This window comes from Echeneis naucrates, chromosome 24, assembly GCF_900963305.1.
Source record: "Echeneis naucrates chromosome 24, fEcheNa1.1, whole genome shotgun sequence".
Classification (NCBI taxonomy): Eukaryota; Metazoa; Chordata; class Actinopteri; order Carangiformes; family Echeneidae; genus Echeneis; species Echeneis naucrates.
In genome coordinates this window covers 18,733,569-18,754,374 of record NC_042534.1, presented here as the reverse complement: position 1 = coordinate 18,754,374, position 20,806 = coordinate 18,733,569, and the positions used below count along the sequence as shown (strand labels likewise).

The window sequence follows — 20,806 nt, the reverse complement described above, 5'->3', positions numbered from 1 at the left end:
AAAGCAGAGCTAGTCTTCCTGGGGTCCACATTAAATACATTTAATACATACAGCAGAGTCAAGCAATACTCAGTAGAGTAGAGCAGTGCTTAGTGGAGAGGAGAGCCCTACTCAGAAGTAAAGAGCTATATTCAGTAGTGAGTCGAGCAATCCTTAGTAGAAAGAAGAGTAGTACTCATTGGAGTAAAGCAGTACTCAGTAGAGCTCAGAGCAGTACTTCTTAAAATTAATTTTTGATTATTTTTGACAATCATTAAAAGTTATCAGGCACCTTTGAAATTTCAATAAATTATATCACCATAATGAAGAAATGGCAAAATTTTCTTAGTACAATCCTAAAGTCCTTTCTTCTGATGATTGTCTTTTCCTTGACAATGCTATCCATCCCCGTTGACCATGTTCAATATTTAAACAAGATGGGAAGAGATAAGCAGGACCAGCTCTTAAACTCAGAAGTATTTATGCTGGGATTGATTTATGAAAATGTGAGCCAAAAAACAAAAAACTAACAACCAAACAAAAAAAGAAAATCTCAATCCCATAAACATACTGTCACTGCAAACGGCTGAAGTCTGCTTTTTAATATGTGTCTGCAAAAAGCTGCAGTGACTCCAGATATCCAATATATGGGGTTTAAATATAATATGTGTTACTATACAGCTGAAGGATATTCTTTAATAGTTTGTTTTTACATTTTACACATATGTTTGGCTGGACAGCCTCTGATTTCACCTCTGTTTGTAGCTCAAATATAATCTTTATAGACAGGGCATTGTGTCAAAAACATGGATGTTCATTCTAGTTCTTTCATACAATATTCAGTTCACAACAAAGCAGTTTCTCAGATCATTCCACGCTATATGCTTCAGGTCCACTGAGTATAAAACCCTGATGTCCCTTTATGTCAGACTAATTTGAGTTAACGTTACTGGTTTTTGCTAAATGTCCAAATACATAGAAATCTTCCATCTATAAATAAAGTGAGTTTCCCCAAAAAACAAAGTAATAGACTTAATTCACGTCCTGTAGTACATCCATCCATGCAGATTCAGCTTTATTTAGAAGACTGTGAGATGTGTTGGTTTGCAAAACTCCAGAAAAACATTACGGTCAACAAGTTTAGACCTGCATACCCACACTGGATTCCTTTGTCTTGAATTGTCTTGTCTTGTCTTGTCTCTCTCTCTCTCTCTCTCAACCCAACCGGTCGAGGCAGATGGCCGCCCCCCCTGAGCCTGGTTCTGCTCGAGGTTTCTGCCTCTTAAAGGAAGTTTTTCCTTGCCACTGTTGCCAAGTGCTTGCTCATCGGGGGATCTGTTGGGTCTCTTTAAATAAATTTATAAAGAGTTTGGTCTAGACCTGCTCTATATGTAAAGTGCCTTGATGTAACTTTGTTATGATTTGGCGCTATACAAATAAATCTGATTTGATTTGATTTGATTTTTGAATGGCTTGAATGGTTGACTACAGGAAACAGGAAATCGTAATACCATTTGGATTTCTATTTATTTAGAAATAATCAGTCATCCAAAGAGTTTCAAACATGTTTTGCAACATTACAGTTAAATACAACCAAAGTAAATAAAATGCACCAGTTACACACATCACCTAGACTTGCCTTAAGTGTCCTCTGGTATTTCAATTGTAGTAGTATCAGCAATAATTAAAAATTAGGTTAGACAGATAAACTAATTGTTAAATCCTGATTCTAATTAGTGTGTAAATTATGGCTGTATATTCCCTCATCTGCCCACTGTCTGCCCCAAAACTGTCTCTGCAGTCCAGTTGATCTCACCATCAGATACGGTCATTCAGCTGTTCCCTGACTGGTTGTATTTATCAATGCAACCCCATTACCAAGTGTTGATAGCGTCACAGGCTCTGAACCCCCCCCCCCCCCCCCCCCCCAACACACACACCCACCATGCTAAAACAGTCCACAGTCGAGCAGGCATCGTGTCGCGATGCTACACCACCCTATGCCTGTCGCGCTGGCTCAGACGCAGCCCTGGCGGTTTGAGGGAGGAGGGGATGGGCAGCTCGTGTAGCCTGTCAGGGAAGCCTACCGGGCTCAGCTGTTGTAGGACGGTCTGCATTGCGCTGAGCACGAGCGGTGCCGGGCTCCGTCCTGCCAGGTACTTGTACGTCTCCTCACCCAATACCTTGCCCCAGCGTTCCGGCTCTCTGTCCAAAGCTCCTTTCATTTTAAAGTGAACCTTTGGCATGAACATTAGCAGGTTGTCCAAGCACTGTCTCCTCTCCCCGCCGTTCACCTCCTCGGACTCCCTTAGTTTCTCCAGAACGACATCCAGCGGGGTCAAGCCGCTGTGGTCCAGGGCGTGCGGTGACGCTCCGCTCCCCAGCAGCATGATGACTGCCTCCGGCCGGAGGAGCTCACAGGCTAGATGTAAAGGGGTTCTGCCGTCTTCTCGGTGGAAACAGCCGGATCGGTCCGTGTAGGGGGGCGTGCTGGGTATGCGGCGAGTCTCCTGTAAGATGAGGCCGAGGATGTAGCGCCTGTCGTAGCGGACAGCCATAGCCAAGTGTGGGGCGGAGGAAGGGCAGCAGCAGAAGCGTTCCCCGGGCATGTCTAACGCTTCATCGGTATACCGACTAAGCAGGTACTGGGCATATGCCTGATGATCGTGAACAATAGCGTAGAGCAATGCCTCCGACGGGGTGTAAATCCTAAAACTGGCGTCTTCTTCCTGGTAAAACGTCTCCATCGTGCGCATGTCCTCTAACAACCAGACCGGCTTCAGGTCCCTCACAGCGCTGTAGAAGAGCAGCGAGAAGGACTTTCGATGCTTCTCGATGCTCCGACCTGCCAAGGTGACGGTTAGAGAAGCCATGGCGACCCAATTATCTTCTGCATTCAGCGGTTTACACAGTGCCCTTCATTTTTGCTGAGCCATTCACGCGAGACGGATCACAGAGGGATTCTGTTTGGACACGGGAAACAGGACAAAAGACACAGCTGCACAGGTTAATTTTTAAAGTGATGAGTGACTCGACAGACTAAACATTCCTCCGCGTCTCTGGCAGCTGCAGCACTCCTCTCTGCATTAGAGAACTAATGCGCATGCGCACGAAGTGTCTCGGAAACTTTATTGACAAACATTGGTACAATTTTATTCCATTAGTCTGTAAACAGAAAAACCCTCATTATTGAATAATGTTCAGTTGGGATCCAGGCTCCAGCCAATGCTTCTGGCAGCATGTGCCTGAATGTAAACTATTAATGAATATTAACATCCAGGGATAAAACTTGTATTTACCCCCAAACAAAAACAAACCAAACAGCAACAACAACAACAACAACACCAAAAACATTGATCAGGCTCCTGAGAAATGATTCAATGGGGGTATTGCACAAACGTAGAAAAAAGAAATCCGGGATAATTGAGCAGGCGCGGCTTTGATCTAGTCTGGTCGGCTCATCCCCGTTTACTTGGTTGCACGTCTGCCGAGCTAGGATGAAACGGCCCGTATATGTCAAGCCAGGCGGGGTTTCCAGAAAGCGGGTTATGTGAAAACTGAGTATGTTAACCCTGAGATGAGGGAGACTCTGAGTTATCTATTCCAGAAAGCTGGGTATCTGAAACTCTAAGTCAATCACCATGGTAACAGACTCTGTGAACATAACCTACTCACTGGTGGGTTTTCTTTAAGAAACCCTAAGTTTCTGCCTGTCTCCTCCCAGACAAGGACAGCTGTTAGACATGGATTGCCCATTCATTCCCAATCCAATTGATATTGAAGCCCAGCTAATTCAAAAGGCCTTACGTGGCAAGAGAATCTTCTGACAGAGATTAGATGTCCTGGCGTTTCCAGAGGAGTATCAGTTCGAACGCTACAGTATCATTTATCTCAATAACATTTTCCGACCATACATCACCAACCTCACACACCATGGACATGCACATCACAGCAAATTTTATGCATAGTGCAATTTTTTTTGCAAACATTAGTTTAGTCATAGCATCAGTGATGTAGAGCACTATGGAAAGGCAACAGTGTGTAGGCTGTGAGAAAAGTAACTCTTGCACTGAAACGGCTGTTAACAAAGCAGGTAGTGTTCGCGGGACACAAACCTAGAAGAAACATCAAAGAGGAATTCCACAGGATTGCAGGTGACTGATTTAGAAGCCATATATTATTTTTAATTACATACATTCTGCTGGTCTACTTGTGGCAGCACACAGCCATTTCTTCTTCATCATCACTATCCTCCTCCTCCTCCTGTGATGCTGGAAAAGATTCTGTTTCAGAGTACTTTGAACAGCCATCTGAGGCAAGATCTGAGTATGGAATACTTATAGGTGCCGGGTGTTCAATGGTTTCAGTCAGAGGCTGATCGAGGCAGATGACACCATCCACAACTGTTGGAGGGGGTGGGGGTTGGAGGTTTTAATATAGATTAATATATAATATAAATATATAGATTTTAATATATAAGAATGTTATATATCAGTTTTAATTTTTAAGACACAAGTGTATACTAACATCTGTGGGGTGTCCTATGGGGTGAAAAGGCTTCGATGGGCTTACCCCCGGGATGTCCTCCTCATAGGCAGGAACATGTTACTGCATGAAGTTCATGGAGTTGAGCTGTAGTACAGAATTCATGAAGATATGGGCCCAGCAGATGTTGCAGGAACATGGGATGGCGATGAATCACCACCTGCTGGATGAGGACAGGGAGAGAGAGAAGAGGAGCTGGGAGAGACAGAGACTTTGGCAGAACATGGTTAGTAAATGCAGTATAAATGCATAGAACTGTGAGAAACTGTGTTTTTTAAGAAGGATGGTTCTTATCAGCGCATGCAAGGGGGGAGGAAGGGAGAGCGAGCGAGAGGGAGGGAGAGAGAGAGAGAGAGAGAGAGAAGCTCAGTCCTTCCCCCAGTAGTCTAGGCCTACAGCAGCATAGCTAAAGAGTAGAGGACTTTAACTTTTTAACTATAAGCTCTGTCATACAGGAAAGTTTTAAGCCTGGTCTTGCTAAAGAGTCTGCCCCCGGACCGATACTGGAAGTTGGTTCCATAGAAAAGGAGCCTGATAACTGAAAGATCTGCCTCCAGATTTACTCTTGGAGACTCTAGGAACCACAAGTTAACCTCCATCTAGAGAGTGGAGTGGTCTACTAGGACAGTAAGGAACTATGAGCTCTCTGAGATATGATGGAGCTTGGCCATTGAGAGCTTTATATGTTAAAAGAAGGATTTTGTATTCTACTCTATATTTTACTGTCAGCCAATGAAGAGCAGCTAACACAGGAGAGATATGATCTCTTTTCCTGGTTCCTGTTAATATTGGTGCAGCAGCGTTCTGAATCAACTGAAGGCCTTTTAGAGATTTGTTTGGACATCCAGATAGTAATGAGTTACAGTAGTCCAGCCTAGAAGTTACAAATGCATGGAGCAATTTTTCAGCATCATCCTGAGAAAGGATGTTTCTGATTTTTCTAATGTTTCTCAGGTTGAAGAGCGCTGCCCGACTAACTTGTTTTATGTGAGGGACAAAGGTCAAACATTGTATGATGTGTTAATCTACTAAGTGGGGCATTACATGAGATGATGTTAAAACACCGTTGTGTTAGGGGTTTAAATTATCACTTGAATTAATATTTACTTTAATAGCTTAAGTCAATAAAAAAAAATAAATAAAATGAAAATCAAAGTGAGGTACAATCATATCCCAGCAAAATATGCCTTAACTTTTTGAAATATGTTTTTATATGTAATTTTTAACTACTTCCAATGCTTCTCCTCTGATGGATTGCACCTGAAGGAAAATCAGATTTTATTCCCATTTATATTTATAACTAAGCTACGATCTTTTACAGTTAAATGTAAAATTAATGGAAGAGTACATTCAAACTTACACATTGACAGCAGTGTTACATTTATGGCAAAACACATGTTCATACTCTCCATAGGCCTGCAGTGAGACCTCCAACTCCATTGGGGTGAAATAACTGGATTTTTTTTTCTCGGTTGTCATGGGGACTTGTGGTATCGGGGCTCCATTGATGATGGCTTTTTATAGAGGTTGTGCATGCGCGCAACTCAAAGTGAACATACTCAGAGTTGATTGAACCAACTCAGGGGGGTATTTCAGGCAGGAGGTTCAAAATACTCTGAGTTGACTTACTCTGAGATGGAAAACTTTGAGTATCCGGTTCCAGAACAGCTGATCTGAGTTGGTTCAAGTTGGCACACAGGGTTCACATCCACACATCACAAAATCAAATCAGATTTATTTGTATAGCGCCAAATCATAACAAAGTTACATCAAGGCGCTTTACATAAAGAGCAGGTCCAGACCAAACTCTTTATAAAATTATTTAAAGAGACCCAACAGATCCCCCAATAAGCAAGCACTTGGTGACAGTGGCAACGAAAAAATTCCTTTAAGAGGCAGAAACCTCGGGCAGAACCAGACTCAGGGGGGGCAGCCATCTGCCTCGACCGGTTGGGTTGAGAATAGGAGAGAGAGAGAGAGAGCAAGAGAGGCATGGGGGGCAAGTGTGATGTCCTTTTATTTTGCATATTGCAAACTACTATAATGTCCGGTGTGAATTTTAACCCATTACTCCCTTTTCTGTCTTTTAGTGGCAGTGGAGAAACAGCAAACTATATCATGCTCACATGTGGGCCACATTATTTTCTTCTGGCCCAGCATGCACTGGTCAAATGGCCTGGAACTGACACATGCAAAAATTTAACTTTGCCATTTTTGTTTTCTGAGACTGTAGAACTTTGTTGTTTATTTGTGGTCTATGTTAAGTTTCTCCTCTATAGTTTTTAAATACATTCATTCCATACATAAATGAGTATATAACAGTTATTATACTGACTATTTGTTGCATCTTTAGAATAATACAAGGTCCACAAGTGGAGTCTGTTTCATAGGTCTTTACTTAACATAGCATCATACACTCACTCTGGCTTTGTGCCTTCTACAGTCTACTTCTTCAGCATGCTTAACATTGACCTTAGCAACTCTAACCACTGCATTTTGCCCTCTACTGGACTCCTAGATACTGCAATGTAACACTGAAGGACTATTAATTCTCTCTGCAGAGAGTATCAACTGCAACCAATATAGATATGTAAATATGTAAATAATTAGTGTAAATATATAAACAACATAAATAATTATCTGTAATGCCACAGCTCCTCCCCCTCAGCAACTTGTTCTCAACAAAAAATGTATGTGTATATGCCAAATAATACATAAACATCAACACAGAACCTTCAGTTTTTTGTCTTTTTTAAATACCCTTTACTTTATAACTTTACTAGGAAGGAAGATTCATCCAGTGAGATCCAGAGCACATTGTTGCTCTATTCCTGGAACAATCTCACTCTAACAAAGTCCTTGAGATGCACAGGTGAATCTCTCTCTCTCTGGGAACATCGCTCCAAATAGTGAGTCTGTGGCTCACATGATGGGGTTTGCGGTGCTGTGTCCATCATCAAAGGCAAGCAGCCCTTGGAGCCCAACGTGTTTTGTACACATATACACATATATACACAAATATTTGTCAGGGTTTTATTTTGATACTAGCAACTGTGGAGAAAAAAGAAAACAGGAAAGCTCTGTAAACTGAAGACAAGCATGGTTTCATCTGCAGATTGTCACATCTAATCCAAGCCAATCCATGTGTATTGCTCAGAAAGCAATGGCTGTAAGTCTCATGTGTTTGATGTTTGATAGTAATGCTTTTGTGGACATTTTCTAAGTTTGTATGAATATATTAGCGTGATGTGTTTCTGCCTGTGAGCTAGCAATGCCATCATATAGTTCCTGCTACTCACCTGGTTGTTTATTATATTAATGTCCTGCAAGTCATTCATACTTACCTATTGCTGACATAGCAGTTTATTAAGTCTAGTTTTTGTATTCTCTTTTTTAGTTTCACTCCAATTAATGTTGTCATCTCAACTTACCTGCTGTGAAAGAAGTGAATAAAGGAGCAAGCACCCTCCCTTTCCTGGCTCTTGAAAAGGAGTTTGGCTGGCTGTTTATCGATGTCACTTTGGAAGTACATAACAAAGAAAGAGAACAGTACACTTGCCTTGTCTGACTTTACTTGCCCTATGCCTTGTCTGCCCCGTAAACATTAATTTCCCCTTCAATTCCCCTTTCATTAAAAAGTACTTGTGTAGCCATTACATTCAACACTACCAGATAGTGTTTTATATCAGTAAAATAAATGTGTATGATGAAACTGAGTCCAGATACCCAGTGGGTTTATCACTTGACCAGAAATATACATTTCAATTACACCATCTATTCAACCAGTTTTGGGATTGAATCAAATGTTGTGTAGTCTGTGGATGTCAACATGTAGAATTTTACTGTACCGTGTGAGAGAAGTAAGAAACAGCAGAATCTAGCACTCCACACTTTTGGGAAGATGAAACACCATGTCTCTTTTATACTTTGTTAGAAAAAGATTGTTATCACTGTAAATTTTCATAACACACCAACCATTTCCTTAATAAAAGGAAGGTTGGTTTGAAAACACAGTAGCTACATTGTACTGAATCAGTGGAGAAATGTCTGTGTCTGTTCTTGTAAATGCTACATAGTGAGGAACAAAAATACTGAAGATTTTTGAATGATCTGAGACACCTTGCAATAGCTGTATGAGGGTTCTCGCTTGTAGTGTTCAGGTTTGGGTTTTGATTGCTGTCAGAGTGTTAGCATGAGACATTCAGTTGTTCAGCCACTTTATTTAAATCTCCGAAAACACTGAGGGAATAGACACTGTTATTCAGTCGTTCCAAGTGACAAGTACAGCCATCACATTTTCACACACACACACACACACACACACACACACACACACACACACACACACACACAAATCAACATTGATGGAGCCCCACTGCCCAGAAAATCATTTGTATGCACATTCAATTGGTTTGGGTCTACACATGTAATGTCGCCAAACTTATACAGATTCACCAGAGGTAGGCTACAGCCAGGCGGAAGGCATTCGTCAACCCCTCAACTTTAATCACAACATAGACAGCAAGGGCTTGGGGGAGTGCATGGGGGTGCACTGGGAGACTCTGCCACCTGCCTCCCCAATTTTAACTACACCATAGGCATCCACACCATCAAATCTACACGCCCATGCATAACATGTACTTACACCCATGGTAGCATGGAGGAGGTGGCTGGGGCAGGACATGGGCCAACTGCTGCCTGTCGCCATTTGCACCAGTACTGGGCTGGGGCTCTGACACCTGGCAGGTGGGGGGGGCTTCAATCCAGGCGTTCATCGTTCTTCGGGGTGGGGGGGGGGTTGTGGTGGTTGGCCTGAAGTTGGTTGCCTTGTGCGGTAGGACCCTGGCTGGTGGTCTTACTGGGTCTGGGTTACCCTGGACTAAATCTGTGCCTGACAAGAGCTTGGTCCCTGTTTGGGTGGAGGATGATTGGGGCGTTTCTTTTTCCTTTTTTTTTTTTATTTGCCTTTGGGGTGGAGGGTTGGCCAGGATGGATGGGGGAGTGGGAGGGCAGCTCTGTCTGCTGGCGGTGGCCTGGGGTAGCTGGGTGCCCTGGTTGCTTGTTTCCGACTTGCCTGCTATCCGGGGCCGGGGGCATATTGTTCCAGCCCCCCACATCAGCTACAGTCAGCTACCCACAACATCCAATGACAAACCGTAACTTACACATACACACACATATATACAAGGTGCACAACTCACATTGCATGGTTTATGTTGATATTGTTGTTGCTTTTTTTGTCGTTTCTGTGAGCCCGTCTTCCCCATGTAAATAGTGTTTCTGCTGTTGTTGTTGTGGTTTTTTAGCCCCTCCCCCTCATGTCTTCCCTGTCCTCTTCCTGTTCTCTCTTTCTATGCACTCCTGAGCCTCAGCCTGGTAGTTTTACCATCAAACAGTACCATTGCCAATAAAGTTAAATGACAACAGGAGTACGTCAGACTCTTTCTTGGCAGATTAAAAATGTTTCAGCACAACATGGCACAAGGAGCATTCATACTGCCTGCCCCAGCTGATGAACAGGACAGGTTTACATTCAGGACAAAGAATATAAGCTAACAGGTGGCAACAGCAGTCACAGGGTCTGGGCTGATCAAAATGATTGTGAATCAAAAAAACTGTTGAAATTATCAGTAAAAGGCAACATTGAGAGACATCATTGACGAGCACTGTGGTCCTCACATATCAGAAGTACTGCCTCAGACCACAACCGTCTCTAAACCTCAATATTTACCTGTAGCTAGTAAACCTGGACTTATAAATACTTTTTGGTATTGCAGTTTAGTGTCAAGAACCAGAACAGCAGATCAGGCTGTATCATGCTCATATAGCAATTACACACTCTGATTTTCTGATTGACACTCTGCGGCAAGAGCAGTAGAAAGGTTCCTTGTGTCTGATCATTGAATGACACTGTTCAGCTGTTACTGTTTTCTCTGTACTTTCATTATGACAGAGAACATGAATTTCAGCAAGTAGACTGTCAGCTGAAGATAATTGGCTTCATCATCATTAGAAAATATGGTGTCCATCTCACTGTGACATGTACAGCTGTATGCCGTCATTTAACCACCGGCTGTCAAGGTGGTGTCCCAAAAACAATGTGAGCTACATAGATAATTGGAAGACTTTCTGGGAAAGGCCTGGTCCAATTTGGAGAGATGGTGTCATCCCACCGTGGTTGGGGCTGCTCTTATATCTAGGAAAATGGCCGAGTTTATTAGAAAGCTAAATCCCTGACAACCCCGAGTCGAGACCAGGAGGCAGAGCTGCGGTTTAAAACGCTCCTCTGCACCTCAGTTACCTGCCGAGAATAGAATAGAGTCTCTGTCTATGTCTAGGTCAATAGAAACTGTCTGTCCCCCGACCACCTAAATTTTGAAAAGTTACAAAACCTAAATTAAACAGAAGATGAGCTAAAAACAATAACTTGACTGAAATCCAAACATCTAAACATCATCTAAACAACAAATTTGGTCTCAAATAATACTGCAGTTAAATGTGTACTGTTGAATATTTGATCATGATCATCAAAATCTCTACTAGTTAATGATCTCATCACTGATCATCGTATTGATTTATTTTGTGTAGCAGAAACCTGGCTGCAGCAGGAGTCTTAATGAAACTACACCCCCCCACTCATGTTAATTTCCATGTCCCTCATACCACAGGTTGAGGAGGGGGGGGTGGCTGCGATATTTCATTCAAGCTTATTAATCAGGAGGAGGCTTGCTCCGTGGTATAGTCCTCAAATTTGTACCTTAAAGCAGACATCACGGAAATTAGAAAGAAGTTCCAACAACCTCAGTCTCATCAAGCCTGGAAAAAAGCTTAAATGTTTATAAAAGCTCCCCACAGTCCTAGAAGCTCATATTACTCAGAACATGAAATTGTAATTAAAGGAACTGCACTAAGGTGGTTCAAATCCTATAAATCACACAGACATCAGTTTGTTCATGTTAACAATAGCGCCTCCTCACGCTCTATCGCCAATTATGGAGTCCCACAGGGCTTCGTACTTGGACCAATCTTCTTCACTCAGTGCTTCTGCATCTGGAAATCTCTGCAGTTGCTAGTGCCACTGACATAATGATCTTGATCCACATCCACACCAGAACCATAATCTTTAGTCCATGGAACACTCTCAAGTATTTAACTGGTCCTCTTTCGTACCTCTCAGTGTTCCCATGACTGTGTATCTTCCGTTATAGCCCAAATCATGCAGTAACAGAAGAAAAATACTCATGGGTGTCTCAGGAGAGTTTTAGTTTATTGTCGTAGCAAAAACAACAAATTTGACCATACAAAATGTGCAGATCTGCACTGAAACAGCAAAGTGAAACTGCTGCTAACGCCCACGTTTGTGCTGGAGTATGGTACAAAAACGTGCATTTGTATAAGAAATATCACAAAAGTAATTGAGACAACAGATGAAAAATTACAACATGAGTTTATACACTGGACTAAACTGGCAACTAATCTAATGTACACAACTTAAAGAGGCTTCATTGTTCATTGTTCCTCTTCAATAATTTGGCATATTTAGTACAGCCATAGTTTAAGAGATGTGGCGTTTATAATCTTTAAATTTGCATGGTATTTGATATAAATAGCATTCAGAATAATTTGAGTGACTCCTCAAATATATACTCTGTAAATTTATACTCTGTATAAAAGTAAATATACTCACACAGAACTCAGTTTTTTTTTTCTAAAATCTGAAGTAATCAAAAGCTTTACAGATAAATATACTGCACCATTTAGTGAGAAGAGGTTAAACTGCATCATCATCAGTTTGTAACTGAAATAAGGATCAATTTACAGCAGAAGATTTTACAGTGTAACAGAGACCACTAATGCATTATTTGTGTTTGACCAGCAAATAAAAATTATAAAACTTTATTCTCACTCATACTTAAAATTTATGGAGTATCATAGTAGTCCATAAGCATGGCCACAAAATTTTAATAGACATCGTTGCTCTGTCGGTTCCTGCCAGTTCAAGCATCTTAATGCGTACAAAGTGTGATTTACCTCACTTTCTCTCCAAACATCTGTCTTTGGCTCCAAAGGTGAAAACCCCAATTTCTGTCAGACAGAGTCTGAGCTGTGCAAAGATAAATTATTGTGCTTCATGCAGGACAAAAGAGCTTAGACCAGGAGGTCGGTCTTTGCATGGCTGTTGGTCATCAATTTCGGCAGTATTTGACAGATTGAGTATCTTTGATTGTTGGAGACCAGGGTTGGCAACCCACGGCTGTTTCATCCCTCTGTCGTGGCTCCCTGTGGCTTTGAGAAAAAAATCTGAATAAATAATAGCTGTTTAATTTAAATGAATTTTATTCTAGAGATTTAGGTGATCTTGCAATATCGAAATAAGATATATTTATTTATAATATATTTTGTTAATCAAAATATGCATCCCACCTTGTCTGTGTCACCTGTTGCCAAGAGGCTGGTGACTTATTTTGAGGTCTTGACCCCCAGTAAGCTAAGACGGCTTTGTGGTTCCAGGTGGGCTTTATTTGGTGAGAACCACGCCCAAATGGCTCTTTTAATGTGGAAGGTTGCCGACCCCTGCTCCTGTTCTAGACAGTACTCTCCATCACCCAGTCAGTGCTGTCTATTGTTCCCTTGCTCCCCACTGTATCCCCCTCCTCTTCATACTGCAGCAGCATGCCATTTACGGACATACTCCTCTTAGTCCAGATACTGTTGATCCTGCATGGCTTGTTACGCAGTTGAGAGGTGCCAGCACCTGTTGCGTCTCCCATGTTGAAGGACTGGCTTCTTTTCAGCTTGGAGTCCAGAGGTAGCATGAGCAGACGGCTGAGGCTAGAGTCTAGTGTCCGGCCCAGCAGTGGCTCCCTGTCCGTGTGTGGCTTTGCTGTTGTCGTTGGAGTGCTACTGGGGATTCCCAGGTCATGACCCTGTGGACCCCGCAGGTCAAGTGAGTTGAAGACCCCCAGGAGGTGGTCCAGGTTGGAATGGGGCTTGGAGGGCGCTGACCTCCAAATGTTGGCAAGTGTACTGTTGGGGCATGCCCCAGCCATGGAGCCAGAGGAAGAGGAGGAAGAGGTAAGGCTGCTTTGAAGGGAGCCACACTTGAAATCAACTACTTCATCCTGCAAAGTTACTTTGGCCTTGACCTTTGGCGCAGGCTTAGGGTGTGGCTGAGACTGGGACATGAAAAGTCCATTTTGCCCAAGTCGTCCCCCATTGGTCTGAGAGTGTGTCTCACTGACACTGGTCAGTTTTCCCACAGGGGGTTCAGAAACGACACCTTTGTACCGTACCATGAGGATGACAATGAACACCATCAATGTAGCAATGATGATGCCCCCAACCACCAGGATCATGGTGCCCCCCAGGAGCTGACTGGGTAGAGACTGGCACTGAGGGTAGTCATCCTGCGTGAAGAAGTATGTGCAGCCCACAACACTGGTGGCTGTAAGCATGGTGGCGGTGTCATCCCAGGCTGCCAGCACACACAGGTCATAGCGAGTCCCTGACACCAGATTCGTCACCAGGAAAGCTTTGCTGGAGGCTGGAATCATCCTTAACACACAGAAAAAAACTATTAAAGCCTGCAGGTTAATTAATGCATGGGGATAGAGGTAATCTTCTGTGCCAGCCTGATATCTCCTTTAAAGGTGCCAAGGCCTGTGTAGAAACCTAAAGGGTTGAAGCAGTGCATGCTGTAAATAATTGAGCAATCAACATCTAAATATCAATGCTTACTGCCTTAACTAACAGCCAACAGTAATTGGCTTTATCTCTCAGAGCCATCTGTCTTGCTGCAGTGAACAGACGGTCCATTTGATGTTGGAGCGCTGGAGTAGTGATAGTAGTTCCTAGTAGTTAGTAGACAGAAGAGTGGAGCACATTTTTAATGGCCAATCCACAGAGAATTTGGACTACTCAGACCTGGCACGTGACAAGCAACAATACTAGGGAGTGAGGTGCTGGCACATTAAGCTTCAGTATGTGAAACTCGTGTACATTGTGTGTGTGCGTGTGTGTGTGTGTGTGTGTGTGTGTGTGTGTGTACGTATGTCAGTCTTGTATCCAAGTGATATTTGAATAAAATTACAGTTACCTGAATGGAAAAGTGAAAGTCACCTATTAGAATACTACTTGAATGATAGTCTTAAACCAAATGGTATTTGCTGAGTTTGAGTATAAAAAGGGGCAGCACAGTGACATAGTGGTTAGCACTGTTGCCCCACATTAAGAAGATCTTGGGTTTGGTTCCCAGCCTGGGGTCTTTCTGTGGAGTCCAGCGTGACCTCGCCCTTGCCCAGTGTGAGCTGGGATTACATGACATTACAAACATTCAAGGCACATTTAAAATCAAATAAAATCAAATTTATTTATATAGTGCCAAATGATAACAAAGTTACATCCAGGCACTTTATATATAGAGCAGGTCTTGACCAAACTCTTTATGTGGTTAAACTTTAATTAGTGTATTTTCAAAATTCTTTCAACACTTCCAAATTTCAGTGTAAAACAACTAAAAAAATTTAATAAGCTTTCCAGTCATTCATTCATCCTCTACTGCTTACCTGGTTCCGGTTCACAGGGGGTGCTGGAGCCAATCCCAGCTTACATTGGGTGAGGGCAGGGTCACCCTGGACAGGTTGCCAGTCCATCACAGGGCCAACACATAAAGACAGACAAAGATGAACAACCACTCACTGTCACACTCAGACCTATGGGCAATTTTGAGTCACCAAATAATGTGGACATGAAAGCCTTTGGACGGTGGGAGGAAACCAGAGTACCCAGAGGAAACCTACATAACCCTGGGGAGAACATGCAAACGCCACACAGAAAGGGAACCGAAGTTGCGACCTTCTAATTGTGGAGCAACAGCGCTAAGCACTAGCAGGGCCGCCCCCTCAGCTTTCCACAGCACAACATATTGAAAAAAAAAAAAAAACAATAAGAAACTAAAAAAGAAATTGAGGGTTTCATTCTAAAAGTGTAATTCAGTCTATTAAAGAAAAGTGTCTCTCCACATTTTTCTTTATCATATAATAAAAAAGATTTTGTAAATAGCTTGAGGCCATTCTTCCATCTGATGATGAGGTGCTTAACCTCATTGTGTTTACATCTATCAATTAAGTGTTACCCAAATGTGATCATTTTTCCAAAATGTCTAATAAATTACCAAAAAAAGGGTTGAAAAGTAAGTAAGTAAAGTAATGGAATGTAAAAATTAGAAACTATGGAGTACACTTAATGAAGTTGTGGGTAGGAATACAAGGAACAATGTACCTTTATTCATAGAAGAAGAAGGTGAGTTTATAACTAAACCTCTTGACGTAATAATTTCATTAATATCAAATCAAATCAAATCAGATTTATTTGTATAGCACCAAATCACACCAAAGTTGCATCAAGGAACTTTACATTGCAATTTCAAATCACACAGAATTGGGTGGCACAACTCACTCTCCTCTGCAAAGGGAGGAGTAGTATAGAGGGGATGCATGGGGCACTGACTTGGATGACAGTATACTGAAGACTGGGTTGTAGTTTGGTAAAATTTCTGTTTAACATTTATCATGTGCAAAAACCTTACCTACCTTACCAACCTACAAACGATAGACATGGCTACACAAAACTAAAAATGCCTTTAATGCCCACTTCACTCTGCCTCTACCTAGAACCGAGGCTCTAAAGGGAATTGGCTACCTTCACATTTAGCTGAGATTGCTACTTAGTCATTGTTGCTGTCGATTATTTAAATTAACTAGCATTGGCAGTAATTTCATAATGTCTTTAAAAAAAAAAAATGACTGAAGTATTTTCCAGATGTGCTCCATGCAGGAACTGAATGTTTGCCCATTTTTTCAGGTAATTTGCATCACAGTAAACAAAAAATAATACATATTACATTAAGCTGAATCCATGACCAAAACCATCACATCAGTTTTTGTCTTCTGAAGTCAGTCTCCAGAGCTCAAACTAATTAAGCTGTTTTCCAATAAAAAAGTTCCACTTCTTCAACAATTTGTACCACAGTTAATTACACTGTTATAATTGGCTGCTCAGCCTGGCAGAGAAATTCTTTAGCCTTGTTGTGCTTTTCTGTATACTTCTTGCCTATATATCTGGGTCCAGTTAATTTGAGGTTGTCTGAATTGACTGGGTAATTCATTTTAATTCATACGGAACAGACACCCTAATCCAAAGGAAGACATGCCCATGCTTATCATAGGGAGAAAAAAGCTCTATCGCATCTGATATGTCAGTTACAGTTTTAAAAATCTACACGTTTTCTCAGTTCAAAGACAGAGTGGCCAAAACAAATGTATCATTACCACAGGCTGCATCAACAATTACCTAATTTCATGGCGCAGGATTCTCTCTAAAAAAATTATTTATAATCGTCATTAATTTGCTTAAGCTTGATCTCTGGGCAAAACACTAACAAGGCCACGGCAAATTGGTTCATGCTCTATTGATTCTATTTAAACGTTGGGTTGCATCTGGGAAATTTAATTATGCTTGCATAAGAAAAAGGCTATGGCCTGTCACCATTTGTTCCACAATGACTGTACATTGTGGCTGTGATATTTTTCTTTCTCCTGCTTGCTTTAACTGTATGAGGAAAGAAGAGAACCTGGGTTGCTGTTGGTGAGTTGCTGCAGCTCCTAGACAACATCTTCATTTAGGCCATTGTTGGGGCAGCACAGCGGCATAGTGGTTAGTGCTGTCGCCCCACAAAAAGTTCCCAAGCGTGGGAGGTTGCATGTTCTCCAGTCCTTGTGCCAAGTTAGAGGGGATTATCTGTTTCTGACACCAGTGAATTTGTTTCTATAGAAAGGAGTCTACATTTGTTGGATCTATGTTTAAACTTTTCCTGCATCTGAGTCCTCGCAGCTAGCATGCAATGTAGATCAATTTCAGATTAGTTTAACCTGTTTGAGCTTAGTCACCATGCACAAACATGTAATTGTTGGGTTTTTGTCCTGTTTCCATGTTTTGTCTTGTCATTTCCTGTTTTATTTTGAAGTCCTCTAGTTTCCCGCCTGTGTGCTGTCTCCCTCCTCCTTGTGTCTTCACAACCAATCCGCTCCCTGCCTGCCCCTGTCTCCAGACCTGCTGCCTTTTGTCTCGTTAGTTCAGTTTGTATTTAAGTCTTGGTTTCTGTTCACCCCTTGCCAGATCCTGTGTTATTCTGTATTGTTCTTTAGTTCTGTATTATCCTGTAGCGTTCTGATGCATTCAGGTTCTCTCGTGTTCAGTCGTTCCAGTGTAGTGCAGTGCTTGTCACAATTTTTGTATCAGTTCAGTCCTTGGTTCACATTAAAGTGTTAGTTTCCACCTTCATCGCTGCCTCCTGCTCTTGTACTTGGGTCATCACCCCTGTGAAACCATAACAGGTTTCCTCTGGGTACTCCAGTTTCCTCCCCCTGTCCAAAGACATGCATATTAATTGTCGTCTTTAAATTGCCCAGTGGTATGAGCGCTTGTTTGTCTCTGTCTGTCTCTCTATGTTGGCCTGCAGTGGACTGGGGACCTGTCCAGGGTGCATCTTGCTAAGCGCCCAATGTGAGCTGCGATCAGCCATAAGCGGCAGAAGATGAATGGATTAAATTGCATCTGACAGCACAGCTCCCAGGAAACTTAAACAATGTACAAATATATAGTATAAGGGGGCCTTTTTTGTGTCAAAAACATGTAAGTGGTTTATCCCTGCGAACATATTTGAGATAGTGTTTATGTTTATCACTGTTTTCAGCAGTAACCAGATTAGCACATTCTGTCATGTAAAAAATGAAAACAACAAAAGCAAAAAATAAACAAACAAACAAATAAAACAACAACACAAAAACCCCCCATTTTACACACGGGAGGCATTTTTTAGGAAAAAAAAAATGCTACATGAGATCGAATCAAAAATAACACTGGCCGTTTCATAGTTTATTAAAGTGACTATATTTTGTCTGTCCATAAGAGATGATGAGTGATGAAACATTTATTGTGATGTTAGAAGGAAAGCAGAACATGGTGCACATTTCTGTCTTGTTTGGATTTAGTCTTCTGCTGGATTTTACACAACCCCTTTCAATTCATACTTAGTCCTTATAAGGGATAAAAAATATTATATTATCATTCAGATTTACTGTTTCTATTACATTCTTTGTAAATATACAACTGCAAAATTTTTTTGGGTTTACATATTCCAAGCTTAGATTCTCTGAGTTGTTTCACTGAGTGGTCTAAACTAATGTGAGCACAATCTAGTGAGACCTCAAGGGTGAAGTGAAATCCTGAAGGTCAAACTAAGTGAATATTAAGATGCCTTCACTAACTACCTCAGGTAGTTTGTATTTAGCTTTGTCTGTTTTGATGTGTGCACCAAAGCATTGAAAACAGGGCTCGGGGGATTACTTTTCACAAGTAAGATTGAATACTGTATTTATGTCCACCAGCGGATTTGTAGCCAGCTAGCTAGGCTATGTTTAGCGTTGGTGTTCACCTGGCTATTAACTGAGACTTTATAAGTCCTATTCCATGACACAGACTTAAATTACAATGGACACAAGAATGCTAATTTAGAAATTAAACAAATATGGCTGGTATAACACTAACCAGTGAAGGTGGCACAGACTGTATTATTCACATGTAATTCTCCCTAACAAAAGTAAGATACCTTGCATGCCTCACACCCACCCCACTTAAAAATGCAGGCAACAGAAAATCTGACTGTAGAATAGTTTGCAGACAAGCTTATTCATAATTTCAGCAATTTTGGTTAATTTGACTCACAGATGGTCTGATTCCATCCATCTTCAGCTTCCAAAGAGTAGGTGTGTCATAATAAGGCTATTAGCATTCATAAATTTAAATATTCTATTATCAATCACAGCAGAGGGTGAGATAGTTATCCCTGTCATGGACCCTGCTGGAGCTTCCTGCTCCTCTTAATCCCTCCCTGCTTCAGCTTCTCCTGCACACGCCCCTCTGCTCAGCCTCCAGTCAGCTTCTGCCAACTGTTTCCTTCCATTGCACCTCCCACGCCCATGATAATGCCTCCTTCTCATTTGCCACACCTGTGGCTGGTTGTCCCATTTACCTGTCTGCATTTAAGCCAGTCAGTTGCCTTTGTTGTTTGCCAGATTGTAACCTGTGCTCCTGATTGTCTCTTTCCCTACCTTTTTGAAGCCATGCCTGGTTGTAGTTTTGCCTTTGCCTGAGAGCTCTGTGCCTCATGCTAGTGGTTTGTATTTTTTTGTCTCAACCACTTGAATTGTTTGTATTTTTCAGCCAGAAAGTTCCAGTAAAGTGACTGTTCACGTTATTCCGCATTACTGGATGCGGATAATCTGTGTGTGTGCATGTGTCCCTCTTTCTAAGGCTCATGGCTATTCCTAGCCTGCTTCTCCTGCTGCTCTTAAGACAAGACTCAATGAAGCCTTGGCAAGAGTGGAAAGTCTGAAGCGAGAGAAGAAAAATGCCATGGCCAGAGAAAAGAGGGCAAAGACCACAGTGAAAAGTCTTTGGGGGATTTCAGGGAAAATAACCCTGAACTCAGAGTTCAGGGATGGGCTCAGAGTTTATTGAACCTGGTCTGCAATTTCTAGCATAGGTGCTCTTCAACTGTGAGTGACAGAATCTAAAACAAACATCCAGAAATTCAGTGTATGACTTTTAAATAATTAATTTGCATTTTATTGAATGATGCTAGTATGGTGCTAGTATTTGATCACCTACCAACCAGTACCGGTACCCCTTCTTTATGGATCTTGGGGAGTCCATATAAGCATGGCATAGTGTCTGGGGGGTAGAGCCGTAGGGACTGCGGTCGGCCCAGGGCTCCTTCTTTTTGTAACTTTTGCAAGCATTTCATCACTTTTTTTATTATACCCGCCGGATGGGTCTCATCTTAGGGCAGGTGTTGGTATCGCTGAGTAGTGTGGAGACCTTAGTGTGGTAGTTGCTAGTGTTCAGAATTACTGTGCATCTCCCTTTGTCAGCTGGAAGGATAGTGATGTTTTCATCTTTGCTCAGAGATACCATGGCTTTTCTTTCATGGTTGGTAAGGTTTTAAGGTGAGGCCTACATGCGCTACACAGAGAATGTTTTTCCTTATAGCAGACTCTGCTATGGGTTCAACTATAGGAACATGATTTAGTGTTACAGAAAAATTCAGTCCTTTGGTTAAGACCTGCTTCTTAGAGTGGGTAAGTTCCCTGTCTGACAAATTCTTTACCCATCTGTGTTGCAGTTCCCTTTTTTTGTTGGTTTGTCTTTGGACTCCCATTCA

At 41.9% G+C, this 20,806-nt stretch overlaps 2 protein-coding genes across 2 annotated transcripts in view; both read right to left on the bottom strand.

The window, feature by feature from the left end:
- Positions 1–1,910: 1,910 nt before the first annotated feature.
- Positions 1,911–3,063, bottom strand: LOC115037984 (ankyrin repeat domain-containing protein 9). Its single transcript, XM_029496784.1, has one exon. It carries the CDS (start codon positions 2,850–2,852, stop codon positions 1,968–1,970), a length of 885 nt encoding a protein of 294 aa, XP_029352644.1. The 5' UTR covers positions 2,853–3,063; the 3' UTR covers positions 1,911–1,967.
- An 8,743-nt stretch (positions 3,064–11,806) lies between these two features.
- Positions 11,807–20,806, bottom strand: part of lrfn2b (leucine rich repeat and fibronectin type III domain containing 2b) — a 38,564-nt gene continuing 29,564 nt past the window's right edge. Inside the window, exon 4 of the mRNA XM_029496293.1 lies at positions 11,807–14,079. Within this exon, the coding sequence (XP_029352153.1) occupies positions 13,110–14,079 (970 nt within the window). The 3' untranslated portion in view covers positions 11,807–13,109. The remainder of the gene's footprint in view (positions 14,080–20,806) is intronic.